This window comes from Sinocyclocheilus grahami, unplaced genomic scaffold (assembly GCF_001515645.1).
Source record: "Sinocyclocheilus grahami isolate Dianchi unplaced genomic scaffold, SAMN03320097.WGS_v1.1 scaffold2249.1, whole genome shotgun sequence".
NCBI classification, from domain to species: Eukaryota; Metazoa; Chordata; class Actinopteri; order Cypriniformes; family Cyprinidae; genus Sinocyclocheilus; species Sinocyclocheilus grahami.
The window spans coordinates 35,386-47,396 of NW_015507428.1; the positions used below are offsets into that span (position 1 = coordinate 35,386).

General features: G+C 39.5%; 1 protein-coding gene across 2 annotated transcripts in view; it reads left to right on the forward strand.

Annotated features, from left to right (window-relative positions):
- LOC107574485 (E3 ubiquitin-protein ligase pellino homolog 2-like) overlaps positions 1 to 6,852 on the forward strand; it is a 9,048-nt gene extending 2,196 nt beyond the window's left edge. Inside the window, exons 2-6 of one of the 2 annotated variants that reach the window (XM_016260924.1) lie at positions 2,192 to 2,321; positions 2,420 to 2,521; positions 3,149 to 3,358; positions 4,375 to 4,560; positions 6,072 to 6,852. In XM_016260924.1, coding sequence (XP_016116410.1) covers positions 2,192 to 2,321; positions 2,420 to 2,521; positions 3,149 to 3,358; positions 4,375 to 4,560; positions 6,072 to 6,659 — 1,216 coding nt within the window. In that variant the 3' untranslated portion in view covers positions 6,660 to 6,852. The remainder of the gene's footprint in view (positions 1 to 2,191; positions 2,322 to 2,419; positions 2,522 to 3,148; positions 3,359 to 4,374; positions 4,561 to 6,071) is intronic. The other variant, XM_016260925.1, reaches the window with a different exon arrangement.
- Positions 6,853 to 12,011: the final 5,159 nt, after the last annotated feature.

Genomic DNA, 12,011 nt, shown 5'->3' on the forward strand with positions numbered 1-12,011 from the left:
GAGTGTTTGTGTGAGTGTGCGTGCGAGTGAGTGTGCGTGTGAGTGTGCGTGCGAGTGAGTGTTTGTGAGTGCGAGCGAGTATTTGTGAGAGTGTGAGTGAGTGTTTGTGTGAGTGTGCGTGAGAGTGAGTATTTGTGAGTGTGCGAGCGAGTGAGTGTTTGTGTGAGTGTTTGTGTTTGTGTGCGTATGAGTGTGAGTATTTGTGTGCGAGTGAGTGTTTGTGTGAGTGAGTGTTTGTGAGTGCGTGCGTAAGTGTGTGCGTGTGAGTGTTTGTGTGCGAGTGAGTGTTTGTGTGAGTGCGTGCGAGTGAGTGTTTGTGAGTGCATGTGAGTGAGTGCTTGTGTGCGTGCGAGTGAGAGTGAGTATTTGTGAGTGTGCGTGCGAGTGAGTGTTTATGCGAGTGAGTGTTTGTGCGAGTGAGTGTTTGTGTGAGTGTGAGTGTTTGTGTTTGTGTGCGTATGAGTGTGAGTATTTGTGTGCGATTGAGTGTTTGTGCGTGTGAGTGAGTGTTTGTGTGCGTGTGAGTGCTTGTGTGCGTGCGAGTGAGTGTTTTGTGTGTGTGTGCGAGTGAGTTTGTGTGAGTGAGTGTTTGTATGTTGCATGCACTCATGTGAACACTATCTCTGCTGCGTTCTGTCTCTGTGTGTAGTGCTGAAGCTGCACTTTGACTGCTGTAGATGTTGTCAGTGTGTCTGCAGCACTCGCTCCACTTCACTGCTCTTCTGGACGCTTTGGCTTGTTTAACAGCAGAATCTATGCGCTATATGAACATTCACCTGTGCATGTGCACTAAAGTTTGTATAAATGACCGCCAGTATGAGCCCAGCTGCGTCGTCCTCGTGCTGTTCAAACACACACACGCATGCCTGTGAGCGAGTGTGAACAAAAGCGCCTTTCTCCGGCCGTGCACACTGGATACCGCATACTAGGCTTCTGTGTGACACGCCGCCGTCTCCTGGACTTAACATGGACATCACATGCATGCGATTTCCTCCCAATATCCTCAAATCTCTGGAGTTTTCAGCGGTTCTAGTCCTAAAAATATTAAGAAAAAAATATATGTATATACTGTATATGTAAAAAATACATGCAGATGTGCATAAAATACAGCAAGATACAATTATATTTGAAATAATTATTAAACAATTATATTTGAAAAATTTCAGGATTCTTTGATGAATAAAAAGTTAAAAAGAAGAGCATTTATTTAAAATAGAAATCTTTTCTAACAATATACACTACCGTTCAAAAGTTTGGAGTCAGTACATTTTTATTCGTTCTTTTTTTTTAAAGAAATTAAAACTATTATTCAGCGAGGACGTGTTAAACTGTTAAGAAGTGACAGCAAATATTTATATTGTGAGAAAAGATTTATATTTTGAATAAATGCTGTTCTTTTTAACTTTTTATTCATCAAAGAATCCTGAAAAAAGTATCAGTTTTCAAAAAACACAACTGTAACAATATTGTGCAACACAACTGTTGATAATTCTAATAATAAAGCAGCATATTATACTGATTTCTGAAGATCATGTGACTCTGAAGACTGGAGTAATGATGCTGAAAATACAGCTGCACATCACAGAAATAAATTATATTTTAAAGGATATTAAAATAGAAACCATTATTTTATATTGTAATAACATTTTGCAAGATTACTGTTTTTTTCTGTATTTCTGATCAAATAAATGCAGCCGTGATGAGCAGAAGATTCTTCTTTAAACACATTACAAGTCTTACTGATCCCAAACTTATGACCAGTAGTGTATGTATAATTTTTTTCATATTTATTTATTTATGTTTTTGATTATGGGATGAAAGTGACCTGAACAGATTTTAGCAAAATAGAAAAAAAAAACTTTTTTCTGTATTTTTGATCAAATAAATGCAGCCTTGATGAGCAGAAGAGACTTCTTTAAAACACATTACAAGCTTTTGAGAGGTAGTGTGTATATATATATATATATATATATATATATATATATATATATATATATATATATATATATATATTTTGTCTCTCATAGTTGAGGTATACCTATGATGAAAATTACAGGCCTCTCTCATCTTTTTAAGTGGGAGAACTTGCACAATTGGTGGCTGACTAAATACTTTTTTTCCCCACTGTATATATACGGTTCCTCATACTGTGAGATGCTAAGAAGCGTGAGTCTCTGCTGCTGTGCTGCAGGTATAATGGCTCTCTTCCCGGAGGAGACCGCGGTCGCAAGAGGAGCCGCTTCGCTCTTCACCGGAGGACCAAAGCTAACGGCGTCAAGCCCAGCGCCGTGCACATCCTCAGCAACCCACACGACAGCAAGGTGCGTGTTTTATTCAGTGAGGAAGCGCCTCTGGAGGCTTTAGTGCATTAAATGCGGTGCATTGTGGGATAGTGAAGCTCTGTGACCTTTCTCTGCAGGCGGTGAACAGCAGGGGGCAGCACAGCATCTCCTTCACTCTCTCCAGGAGCCAGACGGTGGTGGTGGAGTATTGCCATGACAACCTCACAGACATGTTCCAGGTCAGTTCCACATGCTCCGATCAAACTGACCCTAACTGGGTTTCAGTTAAAGAATTATGAAAAACAAACACACACACAGGTTTACATTTGTGAAAAGTGGGGACTCTCCATAGGCGTAATGGTTTTTATACTGTACAGACCGAATTTGAAACCTTAAAAGTAGACACTTTAACTTACATTTAATGTGCTTTCTATGGACATATAATCACTTTTGTAAATTTCTTTTGATGTGGACATCTTAACGTCTTTGACCCATATATAATATAATTTTATGTATAATTATATTATACATAAATATATATATTTTTTTAGTTTGTGTGTGTGCTTTCTAGAAGCTCAAACGGTGGAGCAATTCTCATGCATGAACTGATAAACATTTACGCAGGGTACATTTATGCATGCGTGTAAATGTAAACAGCCTTAGTTGAGAAACTGATGTTTTTGCACCTGTGTTTAACTTTGCACCTGTGTTTAGCATACGCACTGTCGAAACCCTGCAGGCGTTTTTACGACCCTAAGAGAAGAAAAACCAGCATTTCTGACACTCAAAACAATGTGTCTGACCGGGAAGGTAATAAAAAGGCAGCATGAAGTACACTGCTCCAGTGTGATATCTGTGTTCTGCAGATCGGCCGCTCCACCGAGAGCCCCATAGACTTCGTGGTGACCGACACACCAGGAGCATCCCAGGAGAGCGAGGACTCGAGCTCGGCTCCCAGCACCATCTCCCGCTTCGCCTGCAGGATCGTCTGCGACCGAAACCCGCCCTACACCGCCCGCATCTACGCCGCCGGCTTCGACTCCTCCAAGAACATCTTCCTCGGGGTCAGTAGTGCTGTAAGGAATCGCTTTTCAGATGTTGAGACTGGAAAACTCCTTCAATAACCACGTAGCCACTAATGTGTTAATATTAAAAAGTCGCGATGAAATGAGTGTAATAGATGTAGGGTGGGATTCTGTGCATCGGTCGTTGATTGGATGTAGAGATGTGGGTGGGGCTCTCTATGCAGATGAGCTTGAATTTGAGGGGCGGAGCTTAAAAGATTAAACGTGACCGTGGAGCACAAAACCAGTCATAAGTGTCAATTTTCTGAAATTTAGATTTATGCATCATAAATAGCAGTATTTGTAGCAATAGCTAACAATACATTGTATGGGTCACAATTATCCATTTCTCTTTTATGACAAAAATCATTAGGATATTAAGTAAAGATCATGTTCCATGAAGATATCTTGTAAACTTCCTACCGTAAATATATCAAAACTTAATGTTTGATTAGTAATATGCATTGCTAAGAACTTCATCTGAACAACTTTAAAGATGATTTTCACAATATTTAGATTTTTTTGCACCCTCAGATTCCAGATTTTCAAATATTGTCCGATCCTAACAAACCATACATCAATGGAAAGATTATTTATTCAGCTTTCAGATGATGCATAAATCTCAATTTCACAAAATGGACGCTTATTACTGTTTTTGTGCTCCAGGGTCACATATATACTGTCAGACAAAATTAAGAATGTCAGCTCACTATTTTCATATATTTTCTTGTGCTTTTTTGACATTTATGCATTAGGCAGTAATGAAGTGGCATTTGGGCTTCTTTACACAGACTGCTTAATGCAGCTCAGATGTGGCATGAATGCATTTACGCAGCAAATATATGCTTTGTAACTAGATTCTGAGCATGCATAGTTTCATCTAGGCGTTGCATTTTTACACTAAGTTTTAAGCAGGCACAGAGCAGCCTTTACGTTCAAGAAATACACTTCATCAGTTCATCATGCGACTAGTTGATTATGAAAATATGCCGCTTTGCTCATTGCTAACTGATGCATCTGTCACGCAGGAGAAAGCAACTAAATGGAAGAATCCGGACGGTCACATGGACGGACTGACGACTAACGGCGTTCTGGTGATGCATCCTCTGGGTTTCCCGGAAGAGCCCAAGCAGGGCCTGTGGAGAGAGATCTCTGTGTGCGGAGACGTCTACGCTCTCAGAGAGACCCGATCCGGACCCATCCGCGGCCAGCTGGTAAACACCACAACTAACACTAACACTAACATACAGATTCAGGGGTTGCTGTGAAAAGATGTTCCTCAGCGGAGCTTTAAATCCGGAGCGTTTCTGACCTCACCTCAGCGCTCTCGTTAAAGATCGGCAGTTCACTGAAAAAGACAGATTTTGGAGAAATAACCTGCTTAAATGAACATCCTGTCTTCAGGCTGCGTGACGTTTTCTGATAAAAATGAATTAATAATAAAACTAATAAAATTTTACAAAAGTACATTTCCATTGAAAACAAAACTCTGGGTTTTGGCCAAACCTTTTGTGATTTATATATCAATATGACTAATATTAACAATAATAATAATAAAAGTTATTATTGTTATTATATGAAAATATTAAATTTTGTACTATTTGATAATATTATTAGTAGTGTTTAAGAAAATAATAATAAATGTATTTTATAGTTCAACTGTAATGAAGAAATTAAGTGATAAACATTAGTATAGTAATTTTACAGTTGTGCTTTAAAATACAATTATTATTATTATTATTTTCCTTATTTTTTTATTTCGCAATAAAATTGCTGTAGTAATATTTTTTATTTTTTATTCAGTATTTTTGTTGTTGTTATTATTACAACATGAAAATAATAATTTTATTGCACAGTTCAGCTGTAAATTAAAAGAAATGAAGACAGCTATAAGCGTTAGTGTTGTAAATTTACAGTTGTGCTTTAAAATAAAATTAAATAATTTTTCCTAAATATTCAATTTAAATTTTACTGTGAAATACCACAATAGTAATATTTAATGTTTTTATTTAGTAGTATTGTTTTTGTTGTTGTTGTTGTTATTATTAGTGTTGTTATCGCAACATGAACATATTAAACCGAATAATAAATATTACTATTGTAATATTTCGTTAAGTTGGTATTTAAGTAAATATAATAATAATAATATTTAATTTCACAGTACAACCGGAAAAGAAAGAAATGAAGACAACCATAAATATTAGTATTGTAGTTTAACAGTTGAAATATAAAATAAAATTATTTTTTACGATGCGAAGCGGAGCCTTAGCTGTTATAAATTCACTGTAAACCAAGGCTTCACGGGGCTTACTGCTTTTATAAAACGGTTATTCCATATACGTAGTTAGGTTTCACAAAATAAAACAGAGCAAATAAAGTGTAATGATATTACAATCTGTATTGTTAAAAGCGCTATATAAAAATAAAGGTGACTTGACTTATTAATAAACACAGTATTCTTCCACCAAACAATGTAGCTCCTCAGAAACAGTTGTGGTTGCTACAAAGTGGTTGCCGAGCAACAGACAAATGGTAACAAAGGTGTGTGTTACTTTGTAGCGTCATTTACAACAGCTTCGAACGCGGCTCAGCCAATCAGAATCAAGCACCGGAACTCTCCGCTTTATAACATTATATTTATAGCAATATTGATGTAAAAAAATCAACCCTATTATCAAACCTGATTTTAAATCCTGATATTTTATGGGTGGTGTTGTGTTTGCAGGCACAGGGTGAGAGCAGCGCTCTGCAGGACGGTTCTCTGGTGGATCTGTGTGGAGCGACGCTGCTCTGGCGAACAGCAGACGGTCTGCTGAAGGCCCCGACCCTGCGGCACCTGGATGCCCTGCGTCTGGAGCTGAACGCGGCGCGGCCGCAGTGCCCCGTGGGTCTGAGCACGCTGGCCTTCCCCAGCCTCCCGCGGAGCCACAGTCTGGAGGAGCACCAGCCCTGGGCCTATCTGAGCTGCGGACACGTCCACGGCCGACACGACTGGGGCCAGCGGCCCGAGGGCCACCGTGAGCGCGAGGAGGGCCCCTGCGGCCGGAGGGAGTGTCCGCTCTGCCGCACCGTGGGGCCGTACGTCCCGCTGTGGCTGGGGACCGAGCCGGGCTTCTACACGGACGCCGGGGCCCCGACTCACGCCTTTGTGCCCTGCGGTCACGTGTGCTCGGAGAAGACGGGCCGGTACTGGGCCCTCACGCCGCTGCCTCACGGGACACACGCCTTCAGACCCACCTGCCCCTTCTGCTCGGCCCCGCTGGCCGCCGGCCCCGGGGTCACACGCCTCATCTTCCAGGGCCCCATCGATTGATGAGGGGGCCGAAAGGGGTCGCGAGTCTCACGAGGGGCTGTGTTAGAAATATCAACATCGTGCAGCTGCCTTCAAGTCACAACAGTGTCATTTATATCTTGACGGGTTAAGTGCGTCGACTGCAGTTAGCATAACAGAAGAGATCATTCAGCCCAAAATCATCATGTGACCCTGCAGCACAAAAGCAGTGTTAAGTCGCTGGGGGATATTTGTAGCAATAGCCAACAATACATTGTATGGGTCAAAATTATACATTTCTCTTTTATGCCAAAAATCATTAGGTTATTAAGTAAAGATCATGTTCCATGAAGATATTTTGTACATTTCCTACCGTAAATATATCAAAACTTAATGTTTGATTAGTGATATGCATTGCTAAGAACTTCATTTGAACAACTTTAAAGATGATTTTCTCAATATTTAGATTTTTTTGCACCCTCAGATTCCAGATTTTCAAATGTTGTCCGATCCTAACAAACCTTACATCAATGGAAAGATTATTTATTCAGATTTCAGATGATGCATAAATCTCAATTTCAGACAGTTGACCCTTATGACTGGTTTTGTGCTCCAGGGTCACATTTACTCTCCTCGTGTCATTCAAACCTGTGTGCGTTTCCTTGATTGGAATCAAATTGTTGCCGGTAGCCATTGACTTCAAAGAATACTATGGAAGTCAATGGCTACCGTCAGCTATTCGGTTCCCATCATTCTTCAGAATATCTTCTTTTGTGTTCAACAGAAGAAAGAAACTGCACACGTCTGGAACAACACGAGGAGAGTAAATGACAGAATTGTATTATATTTTTGGGTGAACTGTCCCTTTAAGTACATTTTCAGTAGCGTGACAGTATTTCCAACCTTTACTTTTCCACTAACAAGCTAATTCTGCCAAAAATATGCGCTGCATCACTAATCATTCGGATGGATTGCGTGTGCAGATCTGCTCTCTTATAATAGCGTCTGCTGAAGGCCCCTGATCACAGATGCATTTCGAAGCTCTGCAACAAAAAGAAATGGGACCAAAGCGAACTAAATGTGAGATTCCTGGCCCCTTTCGCCCCTCTATGGCCTCCAGCGCGCTCTCAGTACAGACCGAACCTCAGCATCTCACACAGCACACACTAGAAAGTACAGAATCCTTTATTAAAGCGCTTGTTTTCAGCAATAAACACTAGAATGAAGCTATAGAAGATGATGCCAGCGGTTCGAGCCGTGCACTTCCCTTGCTTTGGCTGAACCTGGCCTTCTTTAGCAGTCTAGCCCTCGTTTTGTTGTTCTTTCAGTTTTAGATGATTCTTCTTCTGATGGTTTTAGCACTCAATGACAGTCGTAGCTGCAGTATATGCCATAGTCGTTTGCAATTGTCAAGATGTCTTATTTTTCTACATGACTGTGTTACTAAACTTTTGACCTGAGGTCTGATTGTTTTATATACGAGTGTTTCACATATAGCAGTATATAGATTATGTATAACTATATATATTATTTTCTGTACATGATATGATTTGACGACAGAGTGCGTCACTGCACTCCTGGAAAATCTTTGATTGTTTCGCTTCTGAAAGTGCTTTATGGTATCTTTCGTCACAAACGATCACTTACACGTTCAGAAAATGAGGAATGCTAATGATTATGTTATGCATATTAGTAAAAATTGTTGCAATTTGCTGTCACAACTTAATATTTAGTGTTAGAATAACTTTCCTGGATTTAACTTGAGATTACTTAAACTAAATGTAACATTTTAAAGGAACAGTTCACCTAAAAATGAGCGTGTGCTGAAAATGTGCTCACCCTCAGGTCATCTGAGATGAGTTTGTTTCTTCATCAGATTTGGAGAAATTGCATCGGTGTCTCACTGCAGGTGAATGGGTGCCGTCAGAACGAGAGTCCAAACTGATGGACTGGAGTGCTGTGGATTATTGTGATGTTTTTATCAAGCTGTTTGGACTCTCGTTCTGACGGCGGAGAAATTGCATCAGTGTCTCACTGCAGGTGAATGGGTGCCGTCAGAACGAGAGTCCAAACTGATGGACTGGAGTGCTGTGGATTACTTGTGATGTTTTTATCAGCTGTTTGGACTCTCGTTCTGACGGCACCCATTCACCTGCAGTGAGACACTGATGCAATTTCTCCAAATCTGATGAAGAAACAAACTATAACTCATAAGTCTACAAACAAATCAACATCCGGAATGGTAAACGTTTTTGGGTGAATTGCTTTAAAGGAAAGTCTAGTCGATGGAAGCTATTTCTATAAAGCATTTGCAGAAAAGTGACACGGACTGGAATATGGATGAATAATCGTTACACGTATGCCTGCACACCTCGCACTGTGCATCTCTGAGCATTATAAGCTAAGCACTTGACGAAGCTCTGTATGGCAGGGTTTAGAGACAGAATATCTCTACTTTACCTCACAAGCTGTAGAAGACACCTCAGTTTATGACCGTATTTTTTTAACAAGCCGATAAAGTGACCGTAAGCCGTTCGGATCGTATTTCACTCGTCTTCCCGTGACATTACGAGATGCGAATTTTTAAAAACACATTTTATTTGAAAAAACCCATATGCACTATTTTCTGATGCTTTAAGTCACTATGCACTGAATCTTCGCTGAAACAAATCATAAATGTGTCCCTGCAGCACAAAAGCAGTGTTGAGTCGCTGGGGGATATTTGTAGCAATAGCCAACAATACATTGTATGGGTCACAATTATACATTTCTCTTTTATGCCAAAAATCATTAGGATATTAAGTAAAGATCATGTTCCATGAAGATATTTTGGGAATGTCCTACCGTAAATATATCAAAACTTAATGTTTGATTAGTAATATGCATTGCTAAGAACTTCATTTGGACAACTTTAAAGATGATTTTCTCAATATTTAGATTTTTTTGCCCCCTCAGATTCCAGATTTTCAAATAGTTGTATCTCAGCCAAATTTTGTCCGATCCTCACAAACCATACGTCAATGGAAAGCTGATTTATTATGTATAAATCTCAATTTCACAAAATTGACCCTTATGACTGGTTTTGTGCTCCAGGGTCACATATTAAAAATGCTGCATTGGTGAATCACACCACGTTTAACGTCATTAACACTAAAATGCCACTGATTCTAACAGTCGCCGCATAGAAAAGAGCTGCGTGACGATAGCATACTGACATAATGCTGGTGTTTGCATGTTTAGGCGATCTCTAACTAGACGGAGAAACGGGTGACATAACAAAACCTATGCTTCAAACGGAGGATCCGTGGCGTCTTGTAGCAGAGAATCCAACTCTGTGTGTCTGCGTCTTCCAAACGAATGCTGTTCCACTCATTCTCGACCTGGCGACGGGTCAGCTCAGGTTTACACTAGTCCACGTTTACAAGCAGGGTTAGGACGGTCCAGCGGGAATGGCATCTCCAGTGCAAACGTGTTCAGTTCTGTGTTTTCGGTCATGCTCACCTTTGTATGAACTCTTGATCATTCATCTGTTCGGTTGTTGTCCGTTTTGTTCTTTTGGAATGAGATGTGAAGATGCTGCACCTTGTGTTTGACCCACTGAATAAACCTGGATCGCAGACAAGAGTCCTGACCTTTGGTCTTTGACCTTAACACTGCCACAATGCACTTAAACCTGTACGACCGGCTGCTTTCTCACAGCGGACCGATCCCAAATGATGCTTAAACCCAAGGTGCACTGACAATCACAAATCATGACATGAATAAAAGTGATCTTTGCATACATTCAGACTGTTTCGGTGTAATTCTTTACATTTGTGTTGAGGCCTTCATGTGTTCATTGTGCGTCTCCAGTAAATGTGTTTTATATGTTTAGATATTTTTTGACTTAGGAAATTATACACTTTTACTTGCACATTTTTGTTTTGTTTTTAGAACTGTACTGCCTTAATGGTTTGGTGTTTTGTACTGCTTAAAAAAAAAAAAGAAGAAATCAGAAAAATCTGATTGGAGCGCTTCGAAACAGTGAATCATTTTGTGAGGCAATGGTTTAACTGATTCAGAGTTTCTTAAAGCTCAGTTTCACCATCACTGCGTGCTTTTTAAAATCCTTACAAGTGATGTCGAAAGTCTAAAATAAATGGCTCTTTTGATCTGGTTTTTGCTAGTGAATCGCCTGAATGATCGAAGTCCCGAGTTTGAATCAATCGGAGCAGTTTCAGAGTAAATGACAGTTCGTCTGTTTCTCTTTTCTCGTCTTCAGTCATGTTTACACGACACTGTCAGCTCTACTACTGACTAAACTCTAGTTTTATGCCATTAACTGAAATAAGATTAAAAAAAAGTGTGATGTTTACAAATAAATATTCTAAAGATAACATCCAACACAAATCTAGAACATATTCAGATGAATTAATACTCAATTAATGTGACGAGCTGCAGCTCAAAATACATGTTAGATGGAAACATTGAGTTTGTAGCTTAAGTGACTATATCTGAAATAGTTTGCACTGCAGTTCAGTTGCTGACAGTTCAATAGAAATCAGCTGCAAGCATCCAGTGAATCTTCAGTTTATCAGAATATCTGAGGAATTGTTGTTGTATGTGATTGTATGAGTCTCTACAGAGCGATAGTCGATGTAAAAAGAGCAGATGAACACAAAACAGCAGAACAACATCAAGTTAAAGAGGATGAACTTTATCATTCAGCTGTTTGAATCACTTCTGCTCTTATATGTTCTTCTCAGATAATATCAATGCTGTGACCTTTAGCAGATGCGCCGACATTACAACAACAGTGCTTACATACACATATTTAATCGTTTGATCAAAATTATTGCTAGGGACAATTTAGTAGTCTGTGGGTATTGCTAGGAACGTGTCAAAGCGTCTCTACTAAACTCAGTGAATGTGTGAATCTAAACCAGTAGAGGCCGCTGTCGCGTTAAGAATCATTACTAACTGAAGAAGGTCAGGTGAGCGAGTTTAATTCTCCCAGGACCTTAAAAATTTGACTTTTGTGAATTATTCTACATAGTTTATATATAGCTGTATATGTAGCAGAAGTAGGGTGGATTAGGGTAATGTGGGACAGCTTGTGCTCAAATCTGGGACACTATGTTTTGGGTTAGAAAAAATTAATTTTTTTTACAAAGCACACCTCACATTTAACACTCCTGTTTAAAAGTGCATAGCTATGTTTGGTTATTTAATTTAGCAGGCATCATGGTCCGGGATCCCATTGTCCAATAGTCTCTCAATTTTGAATCTGGATCTTAAAACAAATCATATTGCTGCATTATAAGCCCAAAAAGTGAACAAAAATAAATGTATGGGATTTAACTTTCTTAATGCACATTTGATCAATTGAATAACATAGTATATTGACTGTCCCAC